Raw genomic sequence first — 27,179 nt, forward strand, 5'->3', positions numbered from 1 at the left:
TCCCTCCGATCCTTTTTGCTTTTCCCATTTAGAATATTTTTGTGAAATACTAAGTATATAAACAAAATTAAAAAAATAAATAAATAAATAAATAAACAGAACAGAGAGCGAATGAACAAGAAAGGTCATTATACCACATATGGAGAAAGAATGATCTTATTCAAAAGAAACCTCCCAGAGTATATCACAGTTTGGAGGACAGATACTATAGTACAACATCTAGAGACAAAATACCGGTTTACATTCAATCTCAAAGAAGTACTGACCTCCAAAACAATAAGGTACACACTTGCTTCAGTATCAAGCAAGAGAAGGTCAGGGCGTACTGTCGTCTGTGTACAGGTCTGTGTACAGGATTGAGATAGAAAGAATATTGTATCCCACATTATGAGAAATCTAACAAAAACTTGTGGACGTGAATCACAGAATGAAAACAATAGTAAATAGCCCCATCTCCCCAGATCAGGTACGTGGTTTCCCATAGAGGCTAGCGTAAACAGGTTTAGTCCGATATACGAGGGTCATGGTCATGAAAATTGCGATAATGCATAATCCAGACATGATCATGGAAGTAAGGAAGAAGCATATAGAACCTTCACACTTTGATGCTTCTGAAGTAAGGGTACCATTGAAGAAAGAACCAACATGAGGATGGCGTTGCTGTTCTTGTTTCTCTGCTTCTCGGTCATATATACTGCTAGCTATAAGACCAGAGAACACTAATGAACCACCTGGGTTAGCCAAGGTAAGGAAATTATACAATGCTCCAAAACTCTTCAAGCCAAAGAGCTCAGAGGCAGTAGCAGGACCAACAGACCAGTGTGCTCCATAGCCAAGCCCAATCAACAGGGTTCCGACATACATTGCCCCTGGCCATCCCATTGCAATGAAGAAGTGGCCAACTGCCAGTATGACTTGAGCCACAGCCATCGCCACTGGCCTCGGATAAGCATAATCCCTGATCACAAGCATTAATAGTAGGCTTATAAATGTGCTACAATAGAAATAAGAATTCATGTCTAAGTAAGTTACTGAGACTGTTTATTTCTCCTCAAGTGTTTGTTTTGGATACTTCACCCTCCAACATGAGTATGGACACTTCACACTTCTTTATGGTTTTAAAAAAACACGCAATATCTATAAACTTACACAGTTAAACGCCTAGTAACCTAACTTCCAGTTATGGTGAAGTCTGAGTAGCATAACTTCATAATTCATATCATAGTCAGCAGAAATTGAGTAAGAAAATGTGAACCAGAGTCATACCTGACAACAATCTCGGACAAATAACCCCCTCCAACACGGCCAAGGAAGTTCCAAATACTAATCATGGATACAAATATATGAGTATTATCATAGCCTAAAGATTGGCTCATCTGACCAAGATTGTCAATTACAGTCAAACCAGAACCAGAAGCAAGCACAAACGGAAACCAGAGAAGCCAGAAATCTGCCTTAACGAGAGCTTGTGTTAATGTAAAGTCTTCTCCCCTATGAGGACCTCTTCTTCTCTTAACCCTGACTGCTCCCTCTGCCGCTGCTTGGGCAACCCTGGCTTGCAGCTGAGCAATTCTTTTTTTCCTCTCCGACCTTGGAAGCATGTCTACTTCCTTTGGTTTCTCATCTTCAAGCTCACTAAATACAACTTCAGTATCAGATTCTGCTGCTTTTCCAGATTCCTTTTTCTCAGACTCCAGAAGAAGAGCTTCCTCAATCGACTGTCTTGGTTCTTCGGTAAAAGTCATTATTACTGGAATGGACATAGGGTACAACAGGATTACGAATAAGATCGAGGTGAATATGATAACAATAGTATGACTGACATCAATCAGATCTTGAACAAGCATCACCCCCATCAGATAAGCAGCCAGCACAAGGCAAGCACTATAGACAAATGAGAAACTTCTTGCATCAGAAGGCCGGATTTGTCTGTGACCTTTGACAGGTCTTATTATGAACATAAGGGAAATAACTACCATAGTTGGTCCAACTGCGATCATAAAGACAAGTGATGCTTGGTCAGGACTATGAATTAGGGCATAGATTTGGGTCAATATTGCTCCACTCAGCCCAGCAAAGCCTTTCAGAATACCCACAATTGGACCTCGGTTTTTTGGAAAGTTTTGCACACAAGAGACAAGAGCAGCTGTATTGAAGTATGTTTCCCCATTTGTTCCAAGAAATATAAGAAGGCACATCTGCAGAACAAAGTATCCAGTAAATACAATTTGATCTTGACCAAAGTAGTTCATCCGTTCAATAGGTCGTTACATTACATATCATATATTCTCAATAACACTTTGCAATATGATCTCAAGCATCTAACATAAGCGTAACATGTGAGTATAAAATAAGAAATCCAAGATACTTCTGGAGCCACAGATATGTTAAGCATCTAAACATACTTTGAATGAATTTCATGCCTCAACAAATCAATCCTGCAGGAAGTAAAACTATACCATATCCCTGAGAGCAGTAGAGCATGACAGCAGAGCAAGTTATAGAGCACACCTTAGGTAAACAATTGGTATCAGTGGCAAGGCGGTGGTGATGCGTTGCTTATAGAGATCCATAAATGCCGCAAAGGTAATAGTTCAAATTACTAGTTTATTGACAATAGGAGATCACTAGGTTTAAATAACTAAAAGTTATCCACCTTTATGTTGTGTTATTTCAAATCTATGAGAATCTACTGTACATTAAAGTAGACAAAAGCTCAAGGATCAAATACAATTAGGCTAAGCATAATCCAATTTCATTATACAGCAGGTGTTTTCATACGTTGTGATGTGAAGTGACAGAGTTGTTCAGCAGTTCAGCTATAGGCCTACAGCAAATATCCATTAAGACGAGTATCTATGCCATGGAAAAGCCACCCAAACAGGAATTCAGTGCCACATGAAAATTCAAGGAGAACAAGAAACAATCACTTCCCCTGCAACATGGAATAGGATACAACAATCAATATTTTTAGTAATTTGAAGTTCTAGTTCTTCTAAACCAAACCATTTTGCCTTTTTGCCCAAAGTCACAATACCATCATTCATAGCATCTAAGAACCTTGCTTAGTTACTGAAAAGTATCGAAAAACAACCCCTTTTAATTGTAGTATTAATTTTCTTTTAATCTCTACTACAAGTAATCATACACAACTATTTCATCTACACTAATTTATATAATTTCACCAATAATACTTTTGAGGGAGTTGTTTAACATATCTAATAAACAATTATAATTTTTAGATCCACACCAGATTGTTGCTTGCTGAATATGAGTATATGACTAATCTTACATCACAACAAAGAAGGCATTGAAGTACTCAAAAAAGCAAGATCAATCACCAAAACACCAAACTAAACATACTTAAATCAATCACAAGTTCACAACAACTCACAAAGTCATTAATCCAGTAATCAAACACCATAATCATCAACCCAAAATCACTAATTACTTGCAAAAAAAAAGTTACTTAAGCAACCCAAATCATCCACTAATAGATTCATAAAAGTCAAATGCTTGTATGATCATGGTTCCAAAAAAAGACAGCAACTTTCAAATACCCAGAAAATAATTATCATTGGAAAGAGTAAAAAGAAAAGGAAGAGAGAGAAAACTCACTGCCCACAGAGGCAAAGGGGTGGCTTTACCAGTGATGATGAGCCAAACCCAGCCATAACCCACCAAATTTTGAATAGCACCAACAAGAAGAGCAGCCCACAAAGGCAAAACTTCACAAATATAACCAGTCAAAAACCCAACACTATCTCCCAAATCTTTGGCAATACCCAATCTTGCTACTTGCCTTTGATTATAGTTCAAATTACTCTTAATTACTGGTGAAATACTCCCAAACATATACCCAATTCCTGCACAGGCTTGTATCCATATTGCTGCTACAAATACTAGCCATCTATTGTTGATAAATGCTTTAAATCTCTCATTAAATTCACTCATTTTTACCCTTTTTTTGTGGGTGTTTCTTTCTTTTTGCAATTCAAAATCTGCAAAAAAGAAGAAATTTGTCCGATTTTTAATTGCTTATCTTTAGTGGGTTTTGATTGATTATTTCTAATTTAGGAAGATTAAGGTTTGAAATGTAAGAAAGAACACGAGGGGCAGAGAAGATAGGATAGAAATATCACAAAAAAAAAAAAAAAAAAAAAATTAAATAGTGGTGTACGACTAATGAATGCCTAGCTGTTTATAAAATAAGTATTGTTGTATTCAACTTGGATTTTTTAATCGAAAGCAGAAATCAGCAACAAAGTAGGTCCAGATTTAATAGTTTTGTATGCAAATATATACCAACCAGGTCACACTGACGGCCTTTTTTTTCTTAGAGATGGAAGGAAGGGATCAAGGACGGCATTGTGCTGTCCGGTTTCGATTAAATGAAGATACCAAATACAAGTACATTCCAAATCATTATTCTTAGTTATAATAAACATAATCAAGTATTTATAGTCTAAGTATATTTATATTGATGTGAAGTGTAAATTATAATTTTCATTGATGGCTATTGGCTAAGGTAGAGCTGGCAAAAGTTCACATGATACTAGTCGGACCAAAAAAAAAAAAAAAAGTGTGTTAGTGTGATTCAGTTATACCTTACAAGTTTACAACGTCTTCATATTATATATTTATATATCCCCAACCACCACCTTCGTATAATTCCTTCAAAAAAGAAAAAAAAAATACCTTTGTCAGTGCTTAGTTATATTTGCATGGTTAAGATTTAAAAACTTTAACCACAAATTCTTATTAATATACAGTATACAGATAGGGCTATTATATGAGATAATGCATAAGTTTTTTTAATGTGTAGTTTAAAAATATCAATTGATACTTTGATAGAAACTTTGATTAGTGCAATTTGTAATTAAGGATATTAATTATCATATTTATCAAAGGCTTGTATGGTATGGAGTATTAGAGAGAAATTTTGTTTTTTTAAAAAAGTCGCTAAATATCTCTTACCGACCATGCTGCCTGTCTATATCAATATCACTATAATGGTGTAATGCCACATACTTGGTATATTTACTCCAAAAAATCACGTTTCCAATATAAAAGAGCATCATTATTAGCTCTCAATAAGTCTCTTTCAAGGAAAAAAAAAAATTAAATTAATAAGTCAAAAATCAATAATTCAATATCCATATATTCTATGGTATGTAGATCTACCCTGATGTAACCCTTATAAGAGAAATAGAGATAAGAAAGGGCTCCACGAAACTAGATTCTAAAAGCAAGTAGCATATACTCTTGTCTCGCTAAAAGGTTGAATAGGCATGAGCCGTGTTACACATTCATCCCGTCTTGTATTTGTTACCCCGAATACATGTAGTACAAACCCCTGTGGCCCTGCAGGCTGAAGCCATGCTAAAGGTGGGCCGTGGGCATGCACTAGGTTAGCACTCGGTAGTCCGACATAATATTAGGTTGATACAATATAAACTCAATATAAACTTGTAAACTTGAAACTTCATAAAAGACATGTTGAATGGTCATGAATCATACATAATATTATTTTAATTTTTAAAATTTGATACTCCGTAGTACAAGCATCATGGTCTCTTTGGCGAGCACATCAACTTGGTTATTTTAACTAGTTTTTGAAGGTTTGGTTGATTAAAGAATGAAAAAAAAAAAAAAAAAAAAAAAAAACCACCGTAGTTTTGAGAAAAATTGTCCCCTCGCTGAATAGAGGGAGTGTTTTTAAGATCACCAATTAATATAAGCAAATCACATTATTAAACAAATATGTCGATATGTCCGAGTGGTTAAGGAGACAGACTTGAAATCTGTTGGGCTTCGCCCGCGCAGGTTCGAACCCTGCTGTCGACGATTTTCAATTTTTTTTTTTCATTCATCTTCATTAGGGCTGTCAAACGGGTCGTGTCGTGTCGGGTTCGTGTTCGTGTCGATGTTAAACGGGTTGAAAAACCCTTGACCCAAACCTAACCCATTTATTAAACAGGTTGAAAACCCTTGACCCAAACCTAACCCGCTTATTAAACGGGTTACCCGTGTAACCTTTTACCCATATAGTATGTAATAAACTATAATATTCAATATAAAAATTAAAAAGACATACATCATTAATTCATTAATTATACTACAAGAGTTTAAAGTTAGTAATTATAGCAAAAGTACTACAAGAATTTAAAGTTGGTTGCTTTAGCAGCACAACCATACATAAGAATTGTCCCAAATTAACAGCCAAATTTTAATTTACAAAAGTTGAAATTTATTTTATCCGCCAAATTAACTGCCAAAAATTATCTAAATGTATACATGGTGCCAAGGCAATTTACAAAATTACAAGTTTAGAACAAAATTTTCGGTTTTTATTACTACTTTATTAATAGGTTAAGTGTGTCGGGTTCGGGTTAGCGGGTTGTCGTTCAACCCATTTATATAATTGGGTTACGCGTGTCGGTTTCGGGTTGAAAATTTCAACCCAAACCTAACCCGTTTAATTTCGTGTCGAGTTCGTGTCGACCCAATTATGTAAACGGGTCGAGAATACTTGACCCAAACCCGCTTATTTCGTGTCGGGTTCGTGTCGGGTTTTCGTGTCGTGTCAGCTTTTGACAGCCCTAATCTTCATAATCTAAAACCCATCAAAACGGCACCGTTTCCCCCTTCACTCAGTCTCTAAAACCCTGCTCTTTTTTTCATTCCCTTGACAACATTCTCCTCATAAATCACAAACCCCATCACCGCCGCCGCAACAACCACCACAATCTCCGGCGCAAAATCTAGAGAGAGAAAATGGAGCAAGGTGATCAAGTAGCAAGAGCATTCGTAGAACACTACTACTCAACATTTGACACAAATCGTGCAGCTTTAAGCAGTTTATACCAAGAAAGCTCAATGTTAACTTTTGAAGGTCAAAAATTTCAAGGTGCTCAAAATATTGTTGGTAAACTTACAAGTTTACCCTTTGAGCAGTGTAAACATTCTATCACTACTACTGATTGCCAGCCTTCTAGCTCAAATGGTACTCTTCTTGTTTTTGTTAGTGGTAATCTTCAGCTTGCTGGTGAACAGCACCTTCTCAAGTTTAGTCAGGTAAATTTTCTCTTTATTTTGTTGATGGGTTTTTAGTATTTGGATTATTTGTGTTGTTAGTTGTTGTAAAATGTTCTTAAGGGTTGGTATCGAGTGCCAAAGGGTACTGGTGTAGACGAGATTTAATCCGGCTTGATTTGATTCTAGGGTCCCTTTCAATACTTTACTTTGGTGGGTATCAACACCTTTATATGCTAATTGACATTAACTTCTAATATCAAATGAGCTTATAATTTTGTTATTTTTTTGGGGTCATTTTCATGTGGATTGGTATTGGTTAAATTTTGGAGCTTTCTTTTGATTGTTTGTTAACCTAATTTTATTGGGTTTGGAAGGTTAATTTGGAGAAATGTTAATGTTATTGGATAAATAGGCGTTAATCTTCAAAAATTTACAGCAATGAACCCATTTTGATTGCAAATAAGTGGAAGATTCATGCTCTTTACACTCAGGGTGCATTTGGTGTGGTTGAAGGAAAGGAAGTGGAATGAGATAATTAAAGGGTAATGATATTCATTGCTTTAATGGGTTCTTTGGTTTTACAATGGAATGGGATTGAATGAGCTAAGGAAAGAGTACTGATAAATTGTTAACCATTGCTTCTATGGAATTGTTTGGTTTTCCAATGAAATCAAATTGAATAAGACTTTAAAATTACCCCTATTTTTACTTTAAATGGTAATTGATTGAGACTTGTCCAAATATCTTATGTGATTAGTATTTGGGATGGAGAAAGATGGCTATTACAGAAATTTAAAGTGATGTTGGTGATTAGTGGAAAATGAAAGTGTTGTTGGTAATCAGCAGCCTACTGGGGTTGAATGAGAGCATCGTGTTGAGTTGTTGACAATGGCATTATATAGAGACCATTCAAAGATAACATAAGATTCAATATACTTGTATTTGGTTTGAAATATTTTTTGAGAAAAAGTTTGGAGAGCTATAAAACTTTCTAAGCATAGAATTAGCATGTTTTCCTTGGCTCTAGCAGCCAGCTCAGCATCACTCAACCATACCTATTCCTTACAGCTTTGCTTAGTCAAACAGAGTAGTAATTATAGTAGTGGTGGATTGCCATGATGCTTTTGCTAGGAAAAGTATATTTCTCATTTATAGGATTTTATACTTGAAAGTATAAAGTGATGGTTGTATGTTGATGTGATGATATTTGATGTTTTCAGGTGGGATTTAGTTTAAGGTGATGATATCTGAGTTGCAATATATTATAATTCGAATGAGTTTGTCAAGATAGTTCTGTATATCTGTACCAATGAAGCTAACAAGCAAGTCCCTTTTTTTCATTTAGTTGATTGGAATAAAAGATAGTTAAGGCATTATAGTCATGCCATCCAGAACAATAGTGTTTATCTAGCTTTTAAACAAAAAATTCCAAGTTCTAGCCACAAATGTGATTTTCCCTTAGTATTATCAGAGAAAGTAGGAAGTGTGCATTCCTTCTCATTACTCTACATCGCCTCCTGTGCTTTTTCTCGAATGCTTGTCAAAGAGATCTTGCAAGATTTACATTTGTCTGTACTGTGTATAATTGTACAAAGTATATGTTAGGGATTCTTGTACTGTTAACAAACGAGCCTTAGTTTGTTGAATTAAGTCATGTACGGAGTACTAAATAAATGTATTCCCTATATGATTTTATTTAAGATAGCTTGCAGCTCTTTACCAATATTTAGGTCAAGACTGTAGCTTTCTTGAACTTGATTAAGAAAAAGAAATTCAAAATTTCCAGTCATGAATATTAAAGTATATAGACCAATAGGAGCCACCATGATTTGGAATTTTGGTAGCCATTGTGTTATGTTTTTTCGTATTACTTTTTGCTTAAAAGTACATATTACACCAACCCTCTGAAGTTTTGCACTGCAATAATACATCCTCAGCACGTAATGACGTAATTAGCAAATTCTCTAAAATTCTTGTAGTCTATCTACCTTACTCCCGAGCAGCATCAGTTATCCACAGCTATTAATTCCAGCTTCTCTTAACTGAATAACTGAGTAATCAGTAAATTATAGTGCAAAATTGACGGAATTGATTGTGTGGTTGGTTATCATGCTAAAAATTCTTGCCTTGGTTAAGAGGATTATCTGACATATGACGTGAGATTCTAAACTTATGCTTGAAAATGACTATTTATTGATGCTTGTTTGCATGATTAGGGTATTTGATGGTGTTATTAGGTTAAATTTAGCTTAGATTGAACTGAACTAAGTGTAATCTAGGCTGCAACTTGCAAGATGTATGAATTATTTAACAAAGTTCTGTACCGATTGATTTAGCAAGCAAGCCGTAATTGGTTGAATGTACCATCGTAGTGCAGAACAATTTATTAAGACAGGTCTTTAACGATATGGCAATATGTAGGCCTAGCTTGCAACATGTTTGCAATTAGATGATGGAAATTGAAAAGTATCTAGTCATAAAAGCTTCAAAGTTAAAAAGTAATACATAATACACCAATAAAGGAGAAATTGTGGTTTGGCAGCCATTGGGTTTTATTTTCCATGACATATTGCTTAGCTTGCTCTGCTCCATGTTGATCCTACCCTTATCTAATCTCGTTTCTTGGTGAGTGCAGATGTTCCATTTGATGCCAACCCCTCAGGGAAGCTTCTATGTGCAGAGTGACATATTCCGGCTTAACTATGCTTGAAACTACATTATCACATTAAATTTCAGTCAAAAAACACGAAAGAGGTTTTGTAGTGTTCAGCTACCAGATCAAAGTTGCTCTTGTATGCTGTTGCTTGAGAGTAATGGTTAGTCCACAAACATGAATGGAAATGTAATTTTGCGGATTACTTGTCGAATTTGTTTTGATCGTATTTTGGATTTTCTTATGAAGTTTTGGACACGCTTTCGAATCCTTAATTGCATTTAGTCCCTCCGAGAATATTAATGTTTGTCCTTTCCTGCTGATACCATTGTTGAGCTTGAGCTATATATTTTGTTTGCCTTATGTTACCAATGAGACAGAACTCACATGTTCATTAGGTTACTTAATCACATAAAGTACAATTAAATCCTGTTTAATTTCATGTTACTATTGACCTCATGTGATTACCAACTTATGTTAACCCAATTGAATATATTGATTAGTACAAATATATTAATATGGTGGGTTAATTAATCTGGAGACAACACACTTATGTCCAAGATTCATCACGTGAAGGCCCACTTGTAATGCAAAAAAAATTATTTTTAATTTTAATTTCCTAGCTTTTGTGATACGATCACCATTAGCGTATGAATAACATTTAGAGACGGAGGGAGTAATATGTTTTTTAAAGAACATAGAGGGTTTATCAAGATTACAAACAGTTAAAGGTGCATAATCGAGCTTATTAGATTGTACTGTATAAATTAGGAGCTTGTAGACTAAATATATACTATACGTGATCGATCGCAATAGCTTGATTCTGTCGTCATCTTAACTTTATTTTCTTTTGCAGCGGACACTTTTCTTCGTGAGCACTCTTTTCATTTTGTCACAGCCCTTCATCTTTTATATAACCAAACAAATGCAAATATGACTTCATTACACTGCTTCATTAAAAAGAAAGTGAAAGGTAAGATCATTAAACAAAGAGAAGCAGAATGGGTGATTGGGGGCCAGTTTTCGTGGCGGTGGTGTTGTTCATATTACTAACACCAGGGCTTCTTGTACAGATTCCCGGTCGCAGCAGGGTGGTTGAGTTCAGTAGCTTCAATACGAGCGGTCCATCCATACTGGTTCATTCGCTCATCTTTTTCACTTTGATCAGCATCTTATTGTTGGCTGCTGGTGCTCATGTCTACATTGGCTAACAAGGAGGATTGCCCTGTAAGCTCTGTATGACACTAATCATAATTTATGCGAGTTTCTTGTAAAAAAATATTTGATGATGGAACATAATTTATGATCCTGATTAGTTGTACAAGGTAAAATTTTCCTTGGTACCGGAATTTTTTCTGTTTTTTTTTAAAAAAAAAATCTCTTATAGATTTTGTCATTTTCTTGCCTCCACCCAACTAATTTGGTGGACTAGATTTGTGTTTGTTTGTTTTTTTTTAAACATCAGCAAGAATTGTGTTTGTTGATGTGATGTAGAGTCTCATAATTTATCACTCAATACAATTCTTAATTTACAGAGGAAATTCTTCAATTTCTATATGTCCATTTTATTAGGGGGTTTCACTGAAGCGGGTACTCTCTCCTTTCCCTTTTTGTAAAATTGTTCCATTGGAGTATTGTTATTGTTTTACATTTTCACAAGGTTGAGTAACAACAGAGAAGGAGCAAACCGTAGTATGATACACTAAAATTTTATTGCTATCTTTACAATACAGAGCAGTAAAATTAATAATACTGTATTTTTTTAACCACGAGTACTGCCGTATTGGAAACATATGATTGAATTGAGATTTTATTACTTGCATGTTTTTCCAAATCTTGCTCAAGTCATCTACTGTAATGCGATGATGACCATAATATTCAATAATAAAGGGAAAGCGTGCATGTTGCTTCACATATATATATGCTTAACATCACGTTTAAGTTGTACTCTTATAAATCCATCAAATTTCGTATTTTTACGTTCTTAAAGGAGAAATAAATCAGCAAAGATAGAAAAGTCAATAGAACATCCAGTTATCTTCTCTTAAATTAAGATGTTATTGTTGGTCTTACAACAGTGATTAAGTCATTAAGTATATATGTTGTTCATATTGATAGTTGATTTAAGTCTAGCACAAATTAAGATATTATTCAATTTTACAGATAAAATATAATTCAAGTTGTTGAGTTTTTAAGGAAAAGCTTCATTTACACGAGTTTAACTAAGCATCGCTATGGGTACGTCAGCTAGTTCAAAATTATAGGCCACATTCATCATTTATACAAGTAATTTCAGTAATAGTTGAAAATCAACATATGGGTATTACTGTATACATACGAAAATTTCTTAAGAAAATGAAAATCAAATGCTACCAATGTTTGGTCAAATAAGTCAAATGTGGCCTTTTTGTTAAAAACCCCAAAAAAACCTAGAAAATTGTATGAACAACAGCTCAACGGTTCATACTTCACATACCATTATAGTACCAAGTTATTGGCCAAAGTAATTAACCTGAGTACTTCAAAATAACTGGCCAAGCCCGCATATTCGAGTCGAGAGGCCAAGATTCATGGGCAGCGGGCCTCTATCTTACCAAAAAATAGGGCAGTGGCAATAATTAACAAAAAAAAAAAAAGACATAAATTCATTTAATTGCACACCAAAATTGATAAATACATGAATTAAAATAATTGGTAGTTTAAATTATACTACACCCTGAAATGAGTGGAATCCCTAGTCCCTGATAATTTCAGAGACAGGGATACTCCTTAATGAGGACCAAACTTGATAATTTGTGAGAAAAACATTTTACTACAAGAAAAAAAAAATCCCAAATTCCTAAAGAAGCTTGCAGAATAGTACAGCATCAATTTGTGCTCTTATTTATGCTGAAGCAGAGCTGCAACAGAAATGCAATCTGAATTCAACAAAATTAAGGAAGATAAAAATTGCCTCCCCTCCCTTCAGATGTAGTACTGAAAGCTAAGCAGCTTCTCTTCAGAAAAAAAAATAATCTTGCAGCCTCTTAGACGTAGAGATGGATATCAAGAAAAACAAGGAATAACATGACCAGCAAACCGTAGATAACAGCATGGAAAAGAATGGATGCTGCACTGGTCTTCATGTTCATGAAACTTACTGGTTGTTGCTTTCCCGGTATTTGAAGAATCAAACCTGGTTGGAGGAATGCAAACAGGGCTGTAGCTATGAGCGGTGAAGCCCAATCGTTCATTTTTTGTACAACTAGAACAAAAAGCTAATACTATGTGGAGATGAGAGACAAGTGAGATGGGCAAAGGCAGAGAAAAAAGGCAAAGCCAGGAAATGAGAATGTAAAGCAGGGGTCAGACCCAAATTATTATGCAAGTGCACTACGATATGGAAGAGAATAGGATACCCATAAAGCTAAATAATTGAAGAATCAATAACCCAACTTTCCCTCTTTTAACATTATCTCATGACTTTAATTTGCCTAGATAAGGTAGCATTTTAGGAGTCAAGCTCACATGGACCTTTGAAGGGTGTATCTAGTTGTGCTTTCAGTTGATAGCTGCCCGTTGTCCCTATTTGTGTATTTCTTTTGAGAGCTAAAATAATCTCGATCACCTACCAATTACATGGGCTAATATGAGTTGCTAATATAGTTTAGTGGTCGGGAGGGACAGGGGACCCTACAGCAGATAAAGTTTATTCTACTTGGTTAAAATATACAGGCATGCCCATTCCACTTAGCAAGAGTCAAATGGAGGCCTTTCCAGTCATTAGAAAGTAGCAAACAGGAATATCTAGAATTCTCTATTGATGTTTAAGGACTAAGGAAAAAAAAATCCTTAAGCTTGCGCAATATAGTCTATTTAGCGGAAAGCTAGACATTTTATATCCTCTTATTTGTCTGAATTGGAGACGTGCATCATCAATGTTTCAATGTATGACTCCTAGGGCACAGTATTTGCTGTCAAACTGAATTGGTGGGGATTTGAGAAAAATTGATCAATGGGACCCAATCATCATGAAAGGGAGGGAAAATACTACTGCTAATTAAGATTTTTACTCATGGACATGGTTGAACATCAATATATTAATCTGTCTCATATTTGTACACTTGGTCCTTCATGTAACAAGATACATATGATTTAGACTACTACAACTCAATAGCTTCCCTAGTCACAAAGCCCAATCCAGTTGTTGATAAAGTCATCCATTCTGTTGAAATTCATACAAGTACTACATATGATTTATGTATTTCATTAAAATTAAAATTAAATTATATTTGCAGCAAGAGAATTTGAGGACAAGAAAAAGAAAAGGATAAAAAAGGGAAAAAGGAAAGAAAATGCATATACCCCATGTTCACTCCAAAGCCTGGTTTCCATCACTGGTATTGGGATCTTGGGCTTGGATAATTGCAGTCACCAGAAATCAATATCTGTACACTACTGCTTGACTTAGAATCGACAGTTCGACACCTAAGTTCCACAACCCGGTAGCTTGCAGCTTGAACTCATTTGGAAATTACCAACACGGTCAATCATGGTACGCACAGAAGGCATATCAACCAAGTGATCCAACAAGCCAATGAAACACTAGGTAGTCTAAAAATCATACAACTCATCTAGGTAAGCTAGCATAAAGGCTTTCCTCAAACATCTCAGTTTCAGTCATCTGTACAAAGCTTTGACCTTCGTCTGAAATGGTCTGGACATTATCCTTTGCACGACTCCACAGCTCAAACATACATACATAATGTTCTAATATAGGCACAATACCACACTCTTCAATCATGAATTTAAAGTAATTTATACCTTCATCCACTCTCTGTGTTTGAAGACAAGCACTCAATACCCCAACAAATGTGATTGCATCAGGCATTACCTTTTCCTTAATCATCTCCTCAAAAATTCCCAATGCCACATCCCCACACCCGTGCACACCCAAGCTCGAAATCATCGAGTTCCAAGTAGCTAAGCTCCTTCTTTCCATCATATGAAACACTTTTATTGCCTCTTCTAAGCTACCACATTTACTGTACATGTCAAGGAGGGCAGTTCCAAGGTATACATCCAATTTAAACCCATTACTCAAAGCATATTCATGGACCCAAGCCCCTAAACTAAGACTCCCCAGTTCTGTACAAGCTCTCAGTAAACTAACAAGAGTAAACTCATTAGGTTTTACTCCTTCAACCTGCATTTGAGAGAACAACTCGAACGCCTCTTGAGGCCTCCCATTGGACACATACCCATTAATCATAGCAGTCCAAGAAACCACATTTCTCACAGGCATTTGATCAAACAGTTCCCTAGCACAATCCAACTCCCCAAATCCAACCAAACCCGAAACCATAGTAGTCCAAGACACAACATTTTTCACAGGAATTTCGTCGAACACCTTGCGTGCACTCTCTAAACTCCCACATTTCAAGTACATATCCAAGAGGGTATTCTTAACAAACAAATCTTTACAATAAAACCCAGATTTAATAACAGAAGCATGAACTTCCTTACCCTTTTCAACAGCCGAAGAAGCAGCGCAAGCTTTGATGACGAAAGGGAAGGTGAATTTATCAGGTGGTACCCCAGCACATATCATAAGATTGTACAAAATGAGAGACTTTGAAGAAGAAGAATTGATTGTATGAGCTCTGATGATGAGATTCCAGGAAAAGGTTGAAGGAGACTGAATTCGATGGAAGATTGAAGAAGCGTAGTTGAGATTGCCAAATGAAGAATAAAGGCGGAGTAATTGGGCGGCAAGAATGGGGTTGGTAGATAGTTTTGAACGGATGATTTTGGCATGGATTTGGGTAAGATGTTGTGAGTTGGTGCAGTTTTGAAGGAGAGGTTGGAAATTTGGAGGAGAGAGAAAATCGGGAGGGAAGGAGAAGCATAAGGCCATGAAAGCAGCTACTCTGAACTCAGAGCATTGCTGCAAGTCTGCAACTGCCCAAGGGCCAAGGGGATGTGTCCGTGGCTCGTGGATGGATTAGGCGGGCCACCCAACTGCTTCTTCGTTCACACATTCCTTATGGTTACTTCAATCCGATTATCTATGTTGAATCCTCGACTTTTAAGGGCCTATTTTGATATGATTATTTATTTATTGGAAATTTTGCAAAAAACTACTTTTTAAATCTTGTTTTTTTTTTCAAATAACCACCTTTTAAAATTGCAACAAAATTTTCAAAATTGATGGATTTTGCAACTTTTTTAAAAAAATTGGTTAAATGCAAAAAAACAATATTTAAAAGGTGGTTTTTTGCAAAAAATCCTTATTTATTTTCAGTTCATTTCAATTCACTTCTAATAAGTTCAGGCCAGTTTAGTTTAGTTCAACTCTAATAAGTTCATTTAAGTTCAATTCAGCTCTAATAAGTTCAGTTTAGTTCAGCTCAGTTTAGTTCAATCAATGAGATCAGGTCATAAAAATACACATTTTACTTTTATTGTAAGAAAATTTTTGTGAGTATATGACAATATATTAATATATTATTATGATTGATATATAGAGTAGGAGCATTTTGTAAACTTAAGGTCACAAAGTTTAATCTTATTAGAAATGTACATGTAATAATAAAACAACGGAAGAATTAATTAAGTAATTTAGGAGTATGAATTTTGGTTAGGGTCTAGAATGAATTTCTATCGTGTGATTATCTAGTCTTGTTCTGATACACCAGTAATTACTTGGGAATATGAGATCTTGATAGTTAAATTTTAATATGTATTTTTAAAAATATCAAATTCAACCAATTTCATTGTGTAAAACAACTTGAACTCCGTAATATAGAATAATAAATAACCTACTTAATAGTAATCAGTGTATACACCTAAATTACATACTCTCCCCGTCTTTTATTTATGTCTATTTTTCTCTATTATGTGGGTAATCAATGAAAGAAATGGGCATACGATTAAGAGATGGAGGGACTACGTAGTAATCAAATCAAGTACAAGTATTTTGTACCATGCAAAGCTTGGCCTAGTGGGGGATCGAACCCCAATAGAGACACTTTGGGGTGGGGATATCCTTACCATTTCCTTTGCCCCCCACTTTTAAGGTGCTTAGCTCATTAACTTGTGAATTGTGACAGGTTTCTGTTTGATAGAGTTCTTTTCCTTGCCCCAAAAGAAAAAAGTCAAGTTCAGCGTGACTCAAAATTTTAATAGATTCTACTTAATCGAACCTAATAAAACTCAATCTAAACACCCAAATTAGTATAATTTGAATGAGTTTCTAAATTAAGGCGATTAACGGGTGGGTGAATAAAAATTAATTTTAGATAAAAAACTTGAGAAAACTATTTTGACCCTTTAATATTAAAATAATTGTGATATGTCAAATATTAACATAAAAAATAAAATATAATCGTACCATACAAATTATAATATGCAAATATTATATATGTATAAGATATTTATATTTATGTTTAAAAAATAAGAATATTTATAATATTAAACGAATGGATGGATGAGTGACGGATGAGATTAACCACCACCCGAATCCGACTCGATCCATCACCCGATTCACCCGTCACCTGCCTCTCATCCATATAAACTGGATTTTTCACCCGTTTAATAAAGCAGATGGACCAGATGATCGGATATTTCCATCCTTAACCACTTCCAAGTTCCAAGACAATTGACTTTGACACTCACATTACACTCCTCCATTTTTCTTTACTCTAATAAAAACACTACACACTTCTCAAGTCCTCTCTTTTCCACTCCCTTAATTTTCTCACTCCTTTTTCTCTCCTCCTTCACCGACTATTCCAGAAAACCACCCAAAAATCCAAAAAACTTTTTAATTTCCTTAAACAGGGTAAGTGGACCCCGTCAAAGTAACCGGTAACCGGGAAGAATAATAGAAGAGAGAGAATGGCAGATTGGGCACCAGTACTAGTAGGAGTGGTACTATTCGTGTTATTGTCACCGGGATTACTGTTTCAGTTACCGGGTTACAACCGATCTGTTGAGTTTGGAGGTATGAAGACTAACGGCAAAGCCATCTTTATTCATACTCTTATTTTCTTTGGTCTTTACACTATTTTCATCCTCGCCGTTCGTATTCACATCTATACTGGCTGATCTAACGCTTCTTAATCTTCAATTTGCTTTCATATTTAAATAATTTGTATTTTGGGTTTGTAATTTTCTAATTTACTGCTTAATTAATCAATTAATCAGACTCTTGAGCAATGATTGCTCTTTTTTGGTTGTTGTTCAATTTAATTTGTAGAATTATTAATGAAAAAAAAAAAAAAAAAAGCAAATGGCTAAAGATTGGGTTCTTTTTTAGCGTTACTTTGCATTTCTCGCCTTTTGTTTTTCCTTCTTTATTCCTCCCTTTTTTTTTTCAAGCTTTTTTCTTTGCAATCATATTGGGATTCGATTTAGTTGCTAAAACAAAGTACTCGTAATTCTTTAGGAATTAGATGTGCACTGCCGATTTACAAATGTTTCGATTAATTACTACTTGCTCGCTAAATCGCTTATGGCATTTAGCGAGCAATGATTATGAATTTGTATGTAAATTAACTAAACTCGTAATTCTTCGAGTCAATGTCCATGGCAATAAAACTCCGTCCACGGCTCACGGGTTGAACTCATGGTGTAAGATTATTTATTAAAATGAATTGAGGATCTAAATTTGGATAGGAATGTGGCCTATTTAAAATGCAATTGTTTTACTGTCTATTACTGAGCTTAATTATAGCAAAGAATAAGATGCAACAAATTTGAGACTTGTGGCATGATGTAAGTGCTAACGAGGATGGTTCATTTCGGAGATGAGATGCATTTGCATCGAATTCTGTCCATAGAACTCTGAACTTCCTGCATATTCGTTATTGCCATTCGAGGGCACGGGATATAGATCCTGGTCGATTATGTCAGTTGTCTGAATGTAGTTCTGCTTCACCAAAGGATGCTTCTTCAGTCCCTCTAATTTAACAGCCACTTCCTTCATTGTCGGCCTATCTTCATGCTCGACGTTTAGACATTCCTTTACTAGTTTAGCCATTGTAACTAGCTGCTCTTTGCTTGCTTCCTTCACTAACTGAGAGTCTAGGATTTCCATCAAGTGGTCTTCTTTTATTGCCAAGACAAAGTATGCTGCCTAATTTCTCTCTTCCATTTTCCTGTCCAAGGAGAGAGGTTTTTCTTTGGTAATCAGCTCAGCAAGAACAACTCCTAAGCTATAAACATCGCTTTTCTCTGTAAGCTGGCTTGTATGGAAGTACTCTGGATCTAAATATCCCAATTTTCCTTGAACTAATGTTGTCACCCGAGTTTGATCCATCGGTACCAGCCTAGAGGCGCCAAAATCAGATATTTTTGCTGTGTAGTTTTCATCTAATAATATGTTGGTGGATTTAACATCTCTATGAATTATTGGTATTGAAGCGGCTGAATGTAGATATGCTAGTGCATCAGCAGCCTCTGCAGCAATTCTAATGCAATTTCCCCAAGTAAGCCAAGATATGCCACCCTTAGTTTGATGGATATGCTCAAAGAGAGTACCATTTGAGATGAACTCATATACGAGCAAAGGAACCTCTGTTTCCAGACAACAGCCTAAGAGTTTTACGACATTTCGATGGTTAATCTGTGTCAGAATAACCACTTCGTTGATGAATTGCTCAACTTGAGTTTGATCAGCCACTCTTGATTTTTTTATTGCAACTTCGCGACCATCTTTAGATTTCCCTTGAATACTGTACCATAACCACCTCTACCCAAAATACGATCTTCATTGTAGTTATTTGTTGCGGCTTTTAGTTCATCAGCAGAAAATATATTGGATGAATCCTAGTTCCTCCGGTTTGAAAAAGTTGTTGCCTGAATAATAATCCTCCATTTTGCTCAAAAAATTTCTCCCTCATTCTAATTAATTTCGATCTCCTGATGGTAAAATATATCCAACTTGCTAATATGAGCAAGAACAATAATCCAAAGCTCATGCCTGCACAACAATTTCAGGCAAAAGTTACATTGGGATTTAATAATGAAATTTCATAACTGTTTAATTAAAGTTGCAATTGAAGTTCCGTTTAGTCTGTAAAAATTATTGCAGAGGTTTTTCTTAACTACGGCAACCAGCAAGGCTAGGCCACTAGGGCTTTACACGAGCATAACTATTAGCCAAAATGCTTAATATTTCTAACGGCATTGCTATGTAGCAAAATTTTATAAAGAATAAGGTAGTGAATCCATATAGCTAAGAATACTGAGAGACTGAGAGGGAACTTACATAAACTGAACCTGGTAGCAAATAGTGATGAGTGAATGCTATAACAGGCAGTGCCGTTGTTTAAACCATCACCCAAATATCCTTTAGGACATGAGCATATGTAGCTGCCTTTGGTGTTGCTACAAATATGAGAGCATAAATTGGTTGGAGCTCCACACTCATCAATATCTGCAAAATACGAGTAAAAAAGTTTAGGTGTCATGGGTGTCAATATATGGGAAAACTCGTTTGTTTATGGAAAATTGACAATATGATACGTTCTAGTAATTCTCCATCAAAAGGGTAAAATTTAAGTCTTTTGATTATGTTGAACTTACATGTATAGTGTCGTGCCTATATCAAGTCTATCACACAGTTTGATTGTTTTGACGATGTTGAACTTACAGAGTTACAGGTATAGTGTCGTACCTATATCTAAGTCAGTAAGCGTGTCATTAGTAGTGGTCAATTGATATTAAATCATTATTTGTGAGGCTCATCAATTTACAAATTTGGAAAGCCTTTATGTCCTACAGTACATTTTAATTAAAGACTTTTTATTATTTATATTCTATTTTACTTGGCCTACTTTTTTTTTAAGAATCCTAATTACTTGATTAATTTGTTATAAGAAATTTATCCCTTTAACTTTTAAATTGTTTTGAGTTTGCTCTTTACCACCCATTTATTTATCTCTAGACTATTTTCACTTGCATAAATCTCACGGTATTATTTTACATTTATTAACTTTGTATATCATTGCTATTAAATTGTTGACTCGTTTTTATAACACTCACTCTTCATGAGCCCTACCCGAGCCCTTAATTTAATGGAGATGGTCTTAAAAGTTTATTGATAATTATCCACCTTATTTCAATCCAAACCTATGAAAATTAAATTTTTGAATAATTAATAGAAGATTTCAACTTGTCGTGTGCCACTGCATTTATATCCAAGGAAGCATGAGTGCAACGTGACACATACATATATAAGGTGTAAGATGTGACTTTTGTAGTAGTGACTTTCTAACATATTTTGTATTCCCTCCGTGTTTTTTTAAGTGATACATTTTCCATTTTCGGCCGTGATTTTTTAAGTGATACATTTCCTTTTTTTGCACTTTTTTGGCAAAACAATACATTAAAATATTATATATCTTTCCTCTCATGGCCCCCACCCAAACCCACTACTACATTTTTATTATATCTTTCCTCTCACATTCATTACTTTTCAATAAACTATTAACCCCATTATCTTTCTTTAACAATTTTTTAATACTCCACTACCCCACTTACCTCTTATTTTATTTAAGTCAATTAAATTGCCTAAAACTATGTGCCGGTCAATATGTATCACTTAAAAAAACACGGAGGGAGTACTAGTTGGTTACACAATCAATAACAGAGGGGGATTAATATATAGGAGTATAATGGTGGTATTTAAGATATGAGATCAAATTACGTCTACATCATTCTCCTGTGAATGTATATTTTGGTTGATGTATGTAGGACGATTGGACAAGAAACTCATGTTGACTTCAACCATAAATATATAGGCTTGTACTGCACATCAAATTGATTAATGAAAAGGAAGGAAGTAGAAAGGGACCTGTACATCCAGGGGTAAGATAAGGGTTACCGTCATAGCCAGGAAGACAATTGCAACGGTATCCTCCAGCTGTAGCAATATCAAAATCAGTGCAGTTGGTATTTTGATGGCAAGCATAAGAAGATAACTTCTTCTGAGCTTGAAGACAGGTTTGACGAACTCCTACCACCCATTGGAGCACAACCGGAACATTGTCAAGTGTTCTTTCCACGAATGTAAGGTCGGAAAGGTCAGAGACGTTGAAGCTGAACTTGTCTTGTTCTGCTAAGAAAGCATAGCTACATGGATTAAAGGACACATTAGTGTGATTGCTTAAGCTTACCGCGCTTATGTAGAATGCTTTCAATCCTTTTGGTATGGATGTTTGGCAGCAACCGGTTCCTGAACACGACCCATTTAGCACTTGTTGTGGCTTAGAACATACTGCAACACACCCACTTGTGAAGGATCGCCCAAGGCTACCTTGGGCTTGGATCACAGAAACATCATCGCAACCAACGACAGTGAACTTATTCGCAGTGTCTGAAAACACAAGTGGCAAGGAGTTGAGGCCTATCATTGCTATTACGGATTTCATAACCTTCCCACTTTGGTAGCAACTAGTTGCAATAAAGGTCCTGATTCGCATCTGGCTTCCGATATGTCCATGACCTCCAAATTACTCTTGCCTAAGAATGGTTTTGGAGGATCATAGGAAGTGTTACAATTTAGGCCGATACCAAATGGGTAAGGCACGGTAATGTGACCACACTTACTTGGGCAACCAGGTTTCGAAATAAGGCTAGTAGTGGTGGCGAAAGTGGTCATGGCTAAGCTCATTAACCAGAGCCATGACAAGAGGTACCGAAAATAAACTCGTATCTCAAACATTCTTAATGTTTGTTAAAGGCTTATCTTTATGTCAAGAATTGTGACTACAAAAACACTTAAACATAGGATGCAGTGAACGATTTTATGCTTACGAAGTGTACTAGTTAATGAGCTTAGTAGTACCTTGTTGGCACAACGCACACGCAGTATAAATAGACTTTCAATGAAATAATTTAGTCCACTTATCACTTATCAGGGCGTTACTCATTACTAAGGTTCATCCATATCACTGGGTGTCATTAAACTCACACTATAGTTATTGTCTCCATCCATTTGTAGTCTTGTTTGTTTAATTACAACTTCCATACGTAGTTGTAGTTTAAATTCTATTTCCGTATATACTTCTTTCATGACTTCATATTACTTACATAATACTACCATCCTGCATATTTTGGAAATTTTGACAATTACCACCTACTATTGTTTCTATTTTAACAATTACCACCTACTATTGTTTCTATTTTAACAATTACCACCTACTATTTTTTTTTTTTTTGAAAATTACCACTAACTTTTTAGTTAAACACCAAAAGTTCCCACCTAATTGGCTCTCAACCACCTTATAATGTCATATGGGCCCCACATAATACCTTCCTTTCCTTTTTCCCTCTCATTTCTTATTTCTCACTCGATACTTCGCTCCCAAGTTTAATTTTTCGCTGAAAGAAATCGAAAAAGCAAACAATATTCAATCAATTATTTGGTTTGGAGAAGTGAATTGCAATGTTTGATAAATGTGCTAACAAGTTGCATTTGCAGAAACATGACTTAAACGTAAAAACTCCACAGATTTATTTGATCTGTGAAAATAAGAAAATTAAAACATTACTATGATACACAAATTAAATAGTCATCCCTGATCAACTTATTGTATGGATATAAGACCATCTACTTATTAAAGATACTATAAAGACATATCAGCTGAACGAGAATAACGCGTTTCCATGCTAGATGTGGAGGAAGTTGCAACATTGTCATGGAATGAACTTTTAGTTGTTCCAGCAGCCAACACTACTTGCTCATCAACTTTTGGGCTCATTTGTACTTCTCTGGTTTCGGGCAATTTGAAATTATGTGATTCTCCTGTCTCTAGTACTATAAGAACTTCTTTCATAGTGGGTCTTCTCTTACCTTTATGATCCAGACATCGCATTGCAAGATCAGCAATAGTGTAAACCTCTTCCTTCGAGCCCTCGTTTATCAATTGAGGATCCACTATGTCAAGGAATTGAGAGTTTTCCATATGAGAAAGAAACCATGACACCAAACTTCTATCTTGTTCACTTACAGCACGTTTAGCTTGTTGTCCTGTTAAAAGTTCAACAAGGACCACACCAAAACTGTAAACATCACTCTTCTCAGTATATTGCTGAGTTTGGAAATATTCAGGATCCAAATAACCAAATGTTCCCATAACACGAGTGGTTACATGGGTTTGATCGGGAGCCACATTTTTAGATAGCCCAAAATCCGATAACTTTGCCCTATACTTATCATCCAAAAGGATGTTTGAAGATTTAATGTCCCTATGAAGGATGGGAACATTAGAAAAGGAATGTAAATAAGCAAGTGCCCCAGGTAAATCGGAAAGCTATTTGCAGGCGCATTCTCCAATTGATAGGAAACTCTTCATTTAGATTATGGAGATGATTGAAAAGAGTCCCGTTGGGAATAAACTCATAAACTAGTAAAGGAACTTCCGATTCCAAGCAACATCCTAGGAACTTGACTATACTCCTATGGATTATTTGAGACATGATAACCACTTCATTGATGAAGTCTTCTTGTTGGCTATCCTTCAATGTCTTAGACTTTTTTATGGCAACAAGTCTCCCTTCACCTAACATTCCTTTATAAACAGTACCTTGTCCTCCTTGTTCAAGTACCCTAGTGGCTTTCTCCAACTCATCGATGGTGAAGAAGTATGTTCTTTCTACAATGCGTTCATCGGACGACATACGATGTTGCAACAATAAACCACCATTTTTCTCAAAGTTTCTCGCTTTTTTCTTGATAGCCTTTCTTTTTTTGATCACTATGTATAACCACCAACCAATTGGAGGAAAAAGTAGCGATCCCAAAGTAGCACTCACATTTACAGCTACATTTGGACGATCCGTTACATGATCTTTAACACAAGAAGTTGAAGTTCCATTCAGCCAACCATCTCCAATATATCCAGTTGGACAATAACAATTGTAGCTACCCGGAGTGTTTGTACAACTAGGTCCAAAAGAGCAATTGTTGCTTTGTGCACACTCATCTATATCTGCGAGTAATTTATACCAATAGCGTTAAATAGGAATTGAACCAATCATTTGCTATTTCTTCGGTTATTTTTATTATTTTTCTTCTTGACTTTTACTTCGTATAATAAATATTTACAAAATTTGATAATGAAAATTCGAGAAAATTACAAGTTTATCTTCATAATAAATAAACAAAAAAGTTTATCTATTAGTGACATTTACCTAAATAAGCCAACAACTTTAATTTTTATTAAATGTAAATTCCATAGATAGTGATTTATTTATGAAAATGCCTAGAGCTTAGATTTTTTTAATTAATTTATTCACATAAACACTACTAGATAGACGAACTTTACATATCATGAAGATAAAATGGGGTTTCCTAAAAAAACTCAATATATACTTCGTATATATATAAAGCTCATTTATTGAGATCATGTGAAAACCTAAGGTTAAAATGAAAATTAAGAACTAATCTAGGCCCTTAGGTTATTATAATCGGACACATAAGGTGTTCTCTACTTCTCCGTGCTCATTGATGACATTTTTGCAATTCCGCAGCTTTTTAAACCGATTTGCAGTTTTTCTCACTTTTATGACAATTTCATTTATTTTATAACTATTTTTTTTATTTATTTTTACTAATTTTTCATTACTTTGTAGAAATGAAATTGAAAACTACTTTATAAAGCTGAAATATTACAAAAATGCCATTAATAACACTGGAAGCATGTGGACTGTTCAATTAACATGATTTAAGGACCTAGATTAGTTTCTAGTTTCATTTAAACCTTGGTTCTCGTCAAATTATTCAAATGCCATATTTCTTTTTTTTTTTTTAAATGTTCCAACTTTCTATTATAATATATTTTATTTTTTATGTATTATTTTTTAATTTTTTTTTTATTTTTTATAATCTCTCTACTTTTCCTTTATTACTTTTATAACATAGAAAATTTCTACATTTATCACTCCTTAGTCCTTACCCCATTCACATAAAACTATATAATATTTTTCGCGTTATTTTATTGTTTATTAGGAAAGATAAATATTGTGAATATATTTTGTGATTATCTTTAGGTTATCTTGGACTTGCCCTCCAAGTATCCTACTCTATATATACTTTTGTATGTGGCCGTTTATATAAATGAGAAATACAGAGAATACTTTTAAACCTAATTTAACATGGTATCAATAGCCTTGTGAGATCCACAAAAATTTTTCCGATCATTATTTTTCATAAATTTTGTTCGTGACTGTGAGTTCTTTGACTGATTTTCATAAATTATTTTTTTTAATTAATTTATTGCGTGAGATTAAGAGATGCAAGGGGGAGATGGGGGAAAATCGAAGGTCGACTTGACCTTTCACCTAGGTTCAAGTGACGGGCCAGGTAATGTCATCACTCCGATTCAATTACGGGGAGACAATTATGATGAATGGGCTAGAGCTGTGAGGACGACTTTGAAGGCTAAGCGGAAGTTTGGCTTTATCGATGGCTCGGTTGCAAAGCCGAGTGACTCTGAGAAAATTGAGGATTGGGTGGTTGTACATTCTATGTTGGTGTCTTGGTTATCTAATACCTTGGATCCAATTGTCCGGTCGACTCTAGGTGATTATGATGATGCGAAGTTGCTCTGGGATAATCTTCGTAATCGATTTTGTGTTGTGAGTGGAACTCGGGTCTGTCAATTGAAGACGGCCTTGACAGATTGCAAGCAAGGGAAAACAGAACTGATTTCTGTTTACTTTGGCAGGATGTCAAAGATTTAGAATGAATTAACCACTTATGTTTCGGTGCCGGAGTGTAAGTGCGGGAAGTGCACATGTGACATTGTGCAGCAAGTGGAGAAATTGAGGCAAGATGATTTTATTCATCATTTTCTGATCGGTTTAGACTCCGCTTATGCGACTTTAAGGGCTCAACTTCTAGCCCAAGAACCTTTGCCGACGGTAGACAAGGCATATCAACAGGCCATCCAGGCTAAGCGCTTGCGGGGAGGGGATGTGAATGCCCCTACTGATGATCGAAGTAATGCGGTGGCCTTCAAGTTGCAAGGGCAAAAGCCTCGTGGTGAAAGTAGTGATAAATTTTGTGCTCACTGTAATAGGGAAGGTCACGATGAGTCGGGTTGCTTTCAACTCCACGGCTTTCCGGATTGGTGGGGAGATCGTCCACGTGGTGGGCGTGGACCAGGTCGTGGTGGAGGCTCGGCTGGCCGCGGTGGAGGACGGACATGTGGCAGGGGCAGGAGGGGTGGTGCGCCTCCTGCTCGAGTAAACAAGACTAGTGGGCAGCAGCTCTCGCAGCCTTCACAAGCTGCTGCCGCAACTGCCTCAGACGGGGCAGCTCTTGCTGGAATTTCATCGGCCCAAATTCAGCTGTTACTCGATCACTTGAACTCCATTAAACCCAAGCTTCACCGTAAGCAAGATATGGGTTGGATTATTGACACCGGTGCCTCAAACCATGTGACTTGTGATGTTTCTTTATTGATGAATGCATCAAATGTGAGCCATTATCCGGTGG

General features: G+C 35.6%; 6 protein-coding genes, 1 non-coding gene and 2 pseudogenes across 8 annotated transcripts; 4 read left to right on the forward strand and 5 right to left on the reverse strand.

Moving 5' to 3' along the window:
- Positions 1-112: 112 nt before the first annotated feature.
- LOC110681846 (protein NUCLEAR FUSION DEFECTIVE 4-like) lies at positions 113-4,278 on the reverse strand. Of its 2 annotated transcripts, XM_021857982.1 has the most exons (4): positions 3,619-3,700; positions 2,782-2,935; positions 1,267-2,198; positions 113-958 (listed from the first exon to the last, which is right to left on the reverse strand). In XM_021857982.1, exons 2-4 carry the CDS (start codon positions 2,842-2,844, stop codon positions 463-465), a joined length of 1,491 nt encoding a protein of 496 aa, XP_021713674.1. In that variant the 5' UTR covers positions 2,845-2,935; positions 3,619-3,700; the 3' UTR covers positions 113-462. The 2 variants fall into 2 exon arrangements, with proteins under 2 accessions (XP_021713674.1, XP_021713673.1); XM_021857981.1 differs by lacking the exon at positions 2,782-2,935 and having other exon boundaries at positions 463-958; positions 3,619-4,278.
- A 1,487-nt stretch (positions 4,279-5,765) lies between these two features.
- Positions 5,766-5,847, forward strand: TRNAS-UGA. Its single transcript has one exon. It is a non-coding gene; the product is annotated as a tRNA-Ser (tRNA).
- An 805-nt stretch (positions 5,848-6,652) lies between these two features.
- Positions 6,653-9,966, forward strand: LOC110681848 (nuclear transport factor 2-like). The gene is made up of 2 exons (XM_021857984.1): positions 6,653-7,077; positions 9,674-9,966. The coding sequence occupies exons 1-2, from the start codon at positions 6,778-6,780 to the stop codon at positions 9,746-9,748; spliced, it is 375 nt and encodes a 124-aa protein (XP_021713676.1). The 5' UTR covers positions 6,653-6,777; the 3' UTR covers positions 9,749-9,966.
- A 123-nt stretch (positions 9,967-10,089) lies between these two features.
- LOC110681849 lies at positions 10,090-11,232 on the forward strand. Its single transcript, XM_021857985.1, has one exon. The coding sequence runs from the start codon at positions 10,693-10,695 to the stop codon at positions 10,900-10,902; it is 210 nt and encodes a 69-aa protein (XP_021713677.1). The 5' UTR covers positions 10,090-10,692; the 3' UTR covers positions 10,903-11,232.
- Positions 11,233-12,327: 1,095 nt separating this feature from the next.
- LOC110681851 lies at positions 12,328-13,654 on the reverse strand. Its single transcript, XM_021857988.1, has one exon. It carries the CDS (start codon positions 12,922-12,924, stop codon positions 12,718-12,720), a length of 207 nt encoding a protein of 68 aa, XP_021713680.1. The 5' UTR covers positions 12,925-13,654; the 3' UTR covers positions 12,328-12,717.
- Positions 13,655-13,752: 98 nt separating this feature from the next.
- On the reverse strand, positions 13,753-15,742 carry LOC110681847 (pentatricopeptide repeat-containing protein At3g26630, chloroplastic-like). The gene has a single exon (XM_021857983.1). The coding sequence runs from the start codon at positions 15,585-15,587 to the stop codon at positions 14,301-14,303; it is 1,287 nt and encodes a 428-aa protein (XP_021713675.1). The 5' UTR covers positions 15,588-15,742; the 3' UTR covers positions 13,753-14,300.
- A 1,562-nt stretch (positions 15,743-17,304) lies between these two features.
- On the forward strand, positions 17,305-17,989 carry LOC110681850. The gene has a single exon (XM_021857987.1). The coding sequence runs from the start codon at positions 17,570-17,572 to the stop codon at positions 17,777-17,779; it is 210 nt and encodes a 69-aa protein (XP_021713679.1). The 5' UTR covers positions 17,305-17,569; the 3' UTR covers positions 17,780-17,989.
- Positions 17,990-18,082: 93 nt separating this feature from the next.
- On the reverse strand, positions 18,083-22,337 carry LOC110681731 (annotated as a pseudogene).
- An 839-nt stretch (positions 22,338-23,176) lies between these two features.
- On the reverse strand, positions 23,177-24,679 carry LOC110681732 (annotated as a pseudogene).
- Positions 24,680-27,179: the final 2,500 nt, after the last annotated feature.

This window comes from Chenopodium quinoa, unplaced genomic scaffold (genome assembly GCF_001683475.1).
Source record: "Chenopodium quinoa cultivar QQ74 unplaced genomic scaffold, ASM168347v1, whole genome shotgun sequence".
NCBI lineage: Eukaryota > Viridiplantae > Streptophyta > Magnoliopsida > Caryophyllales > Amaranthaceae > Chenopodium > Chenopodium quinoa.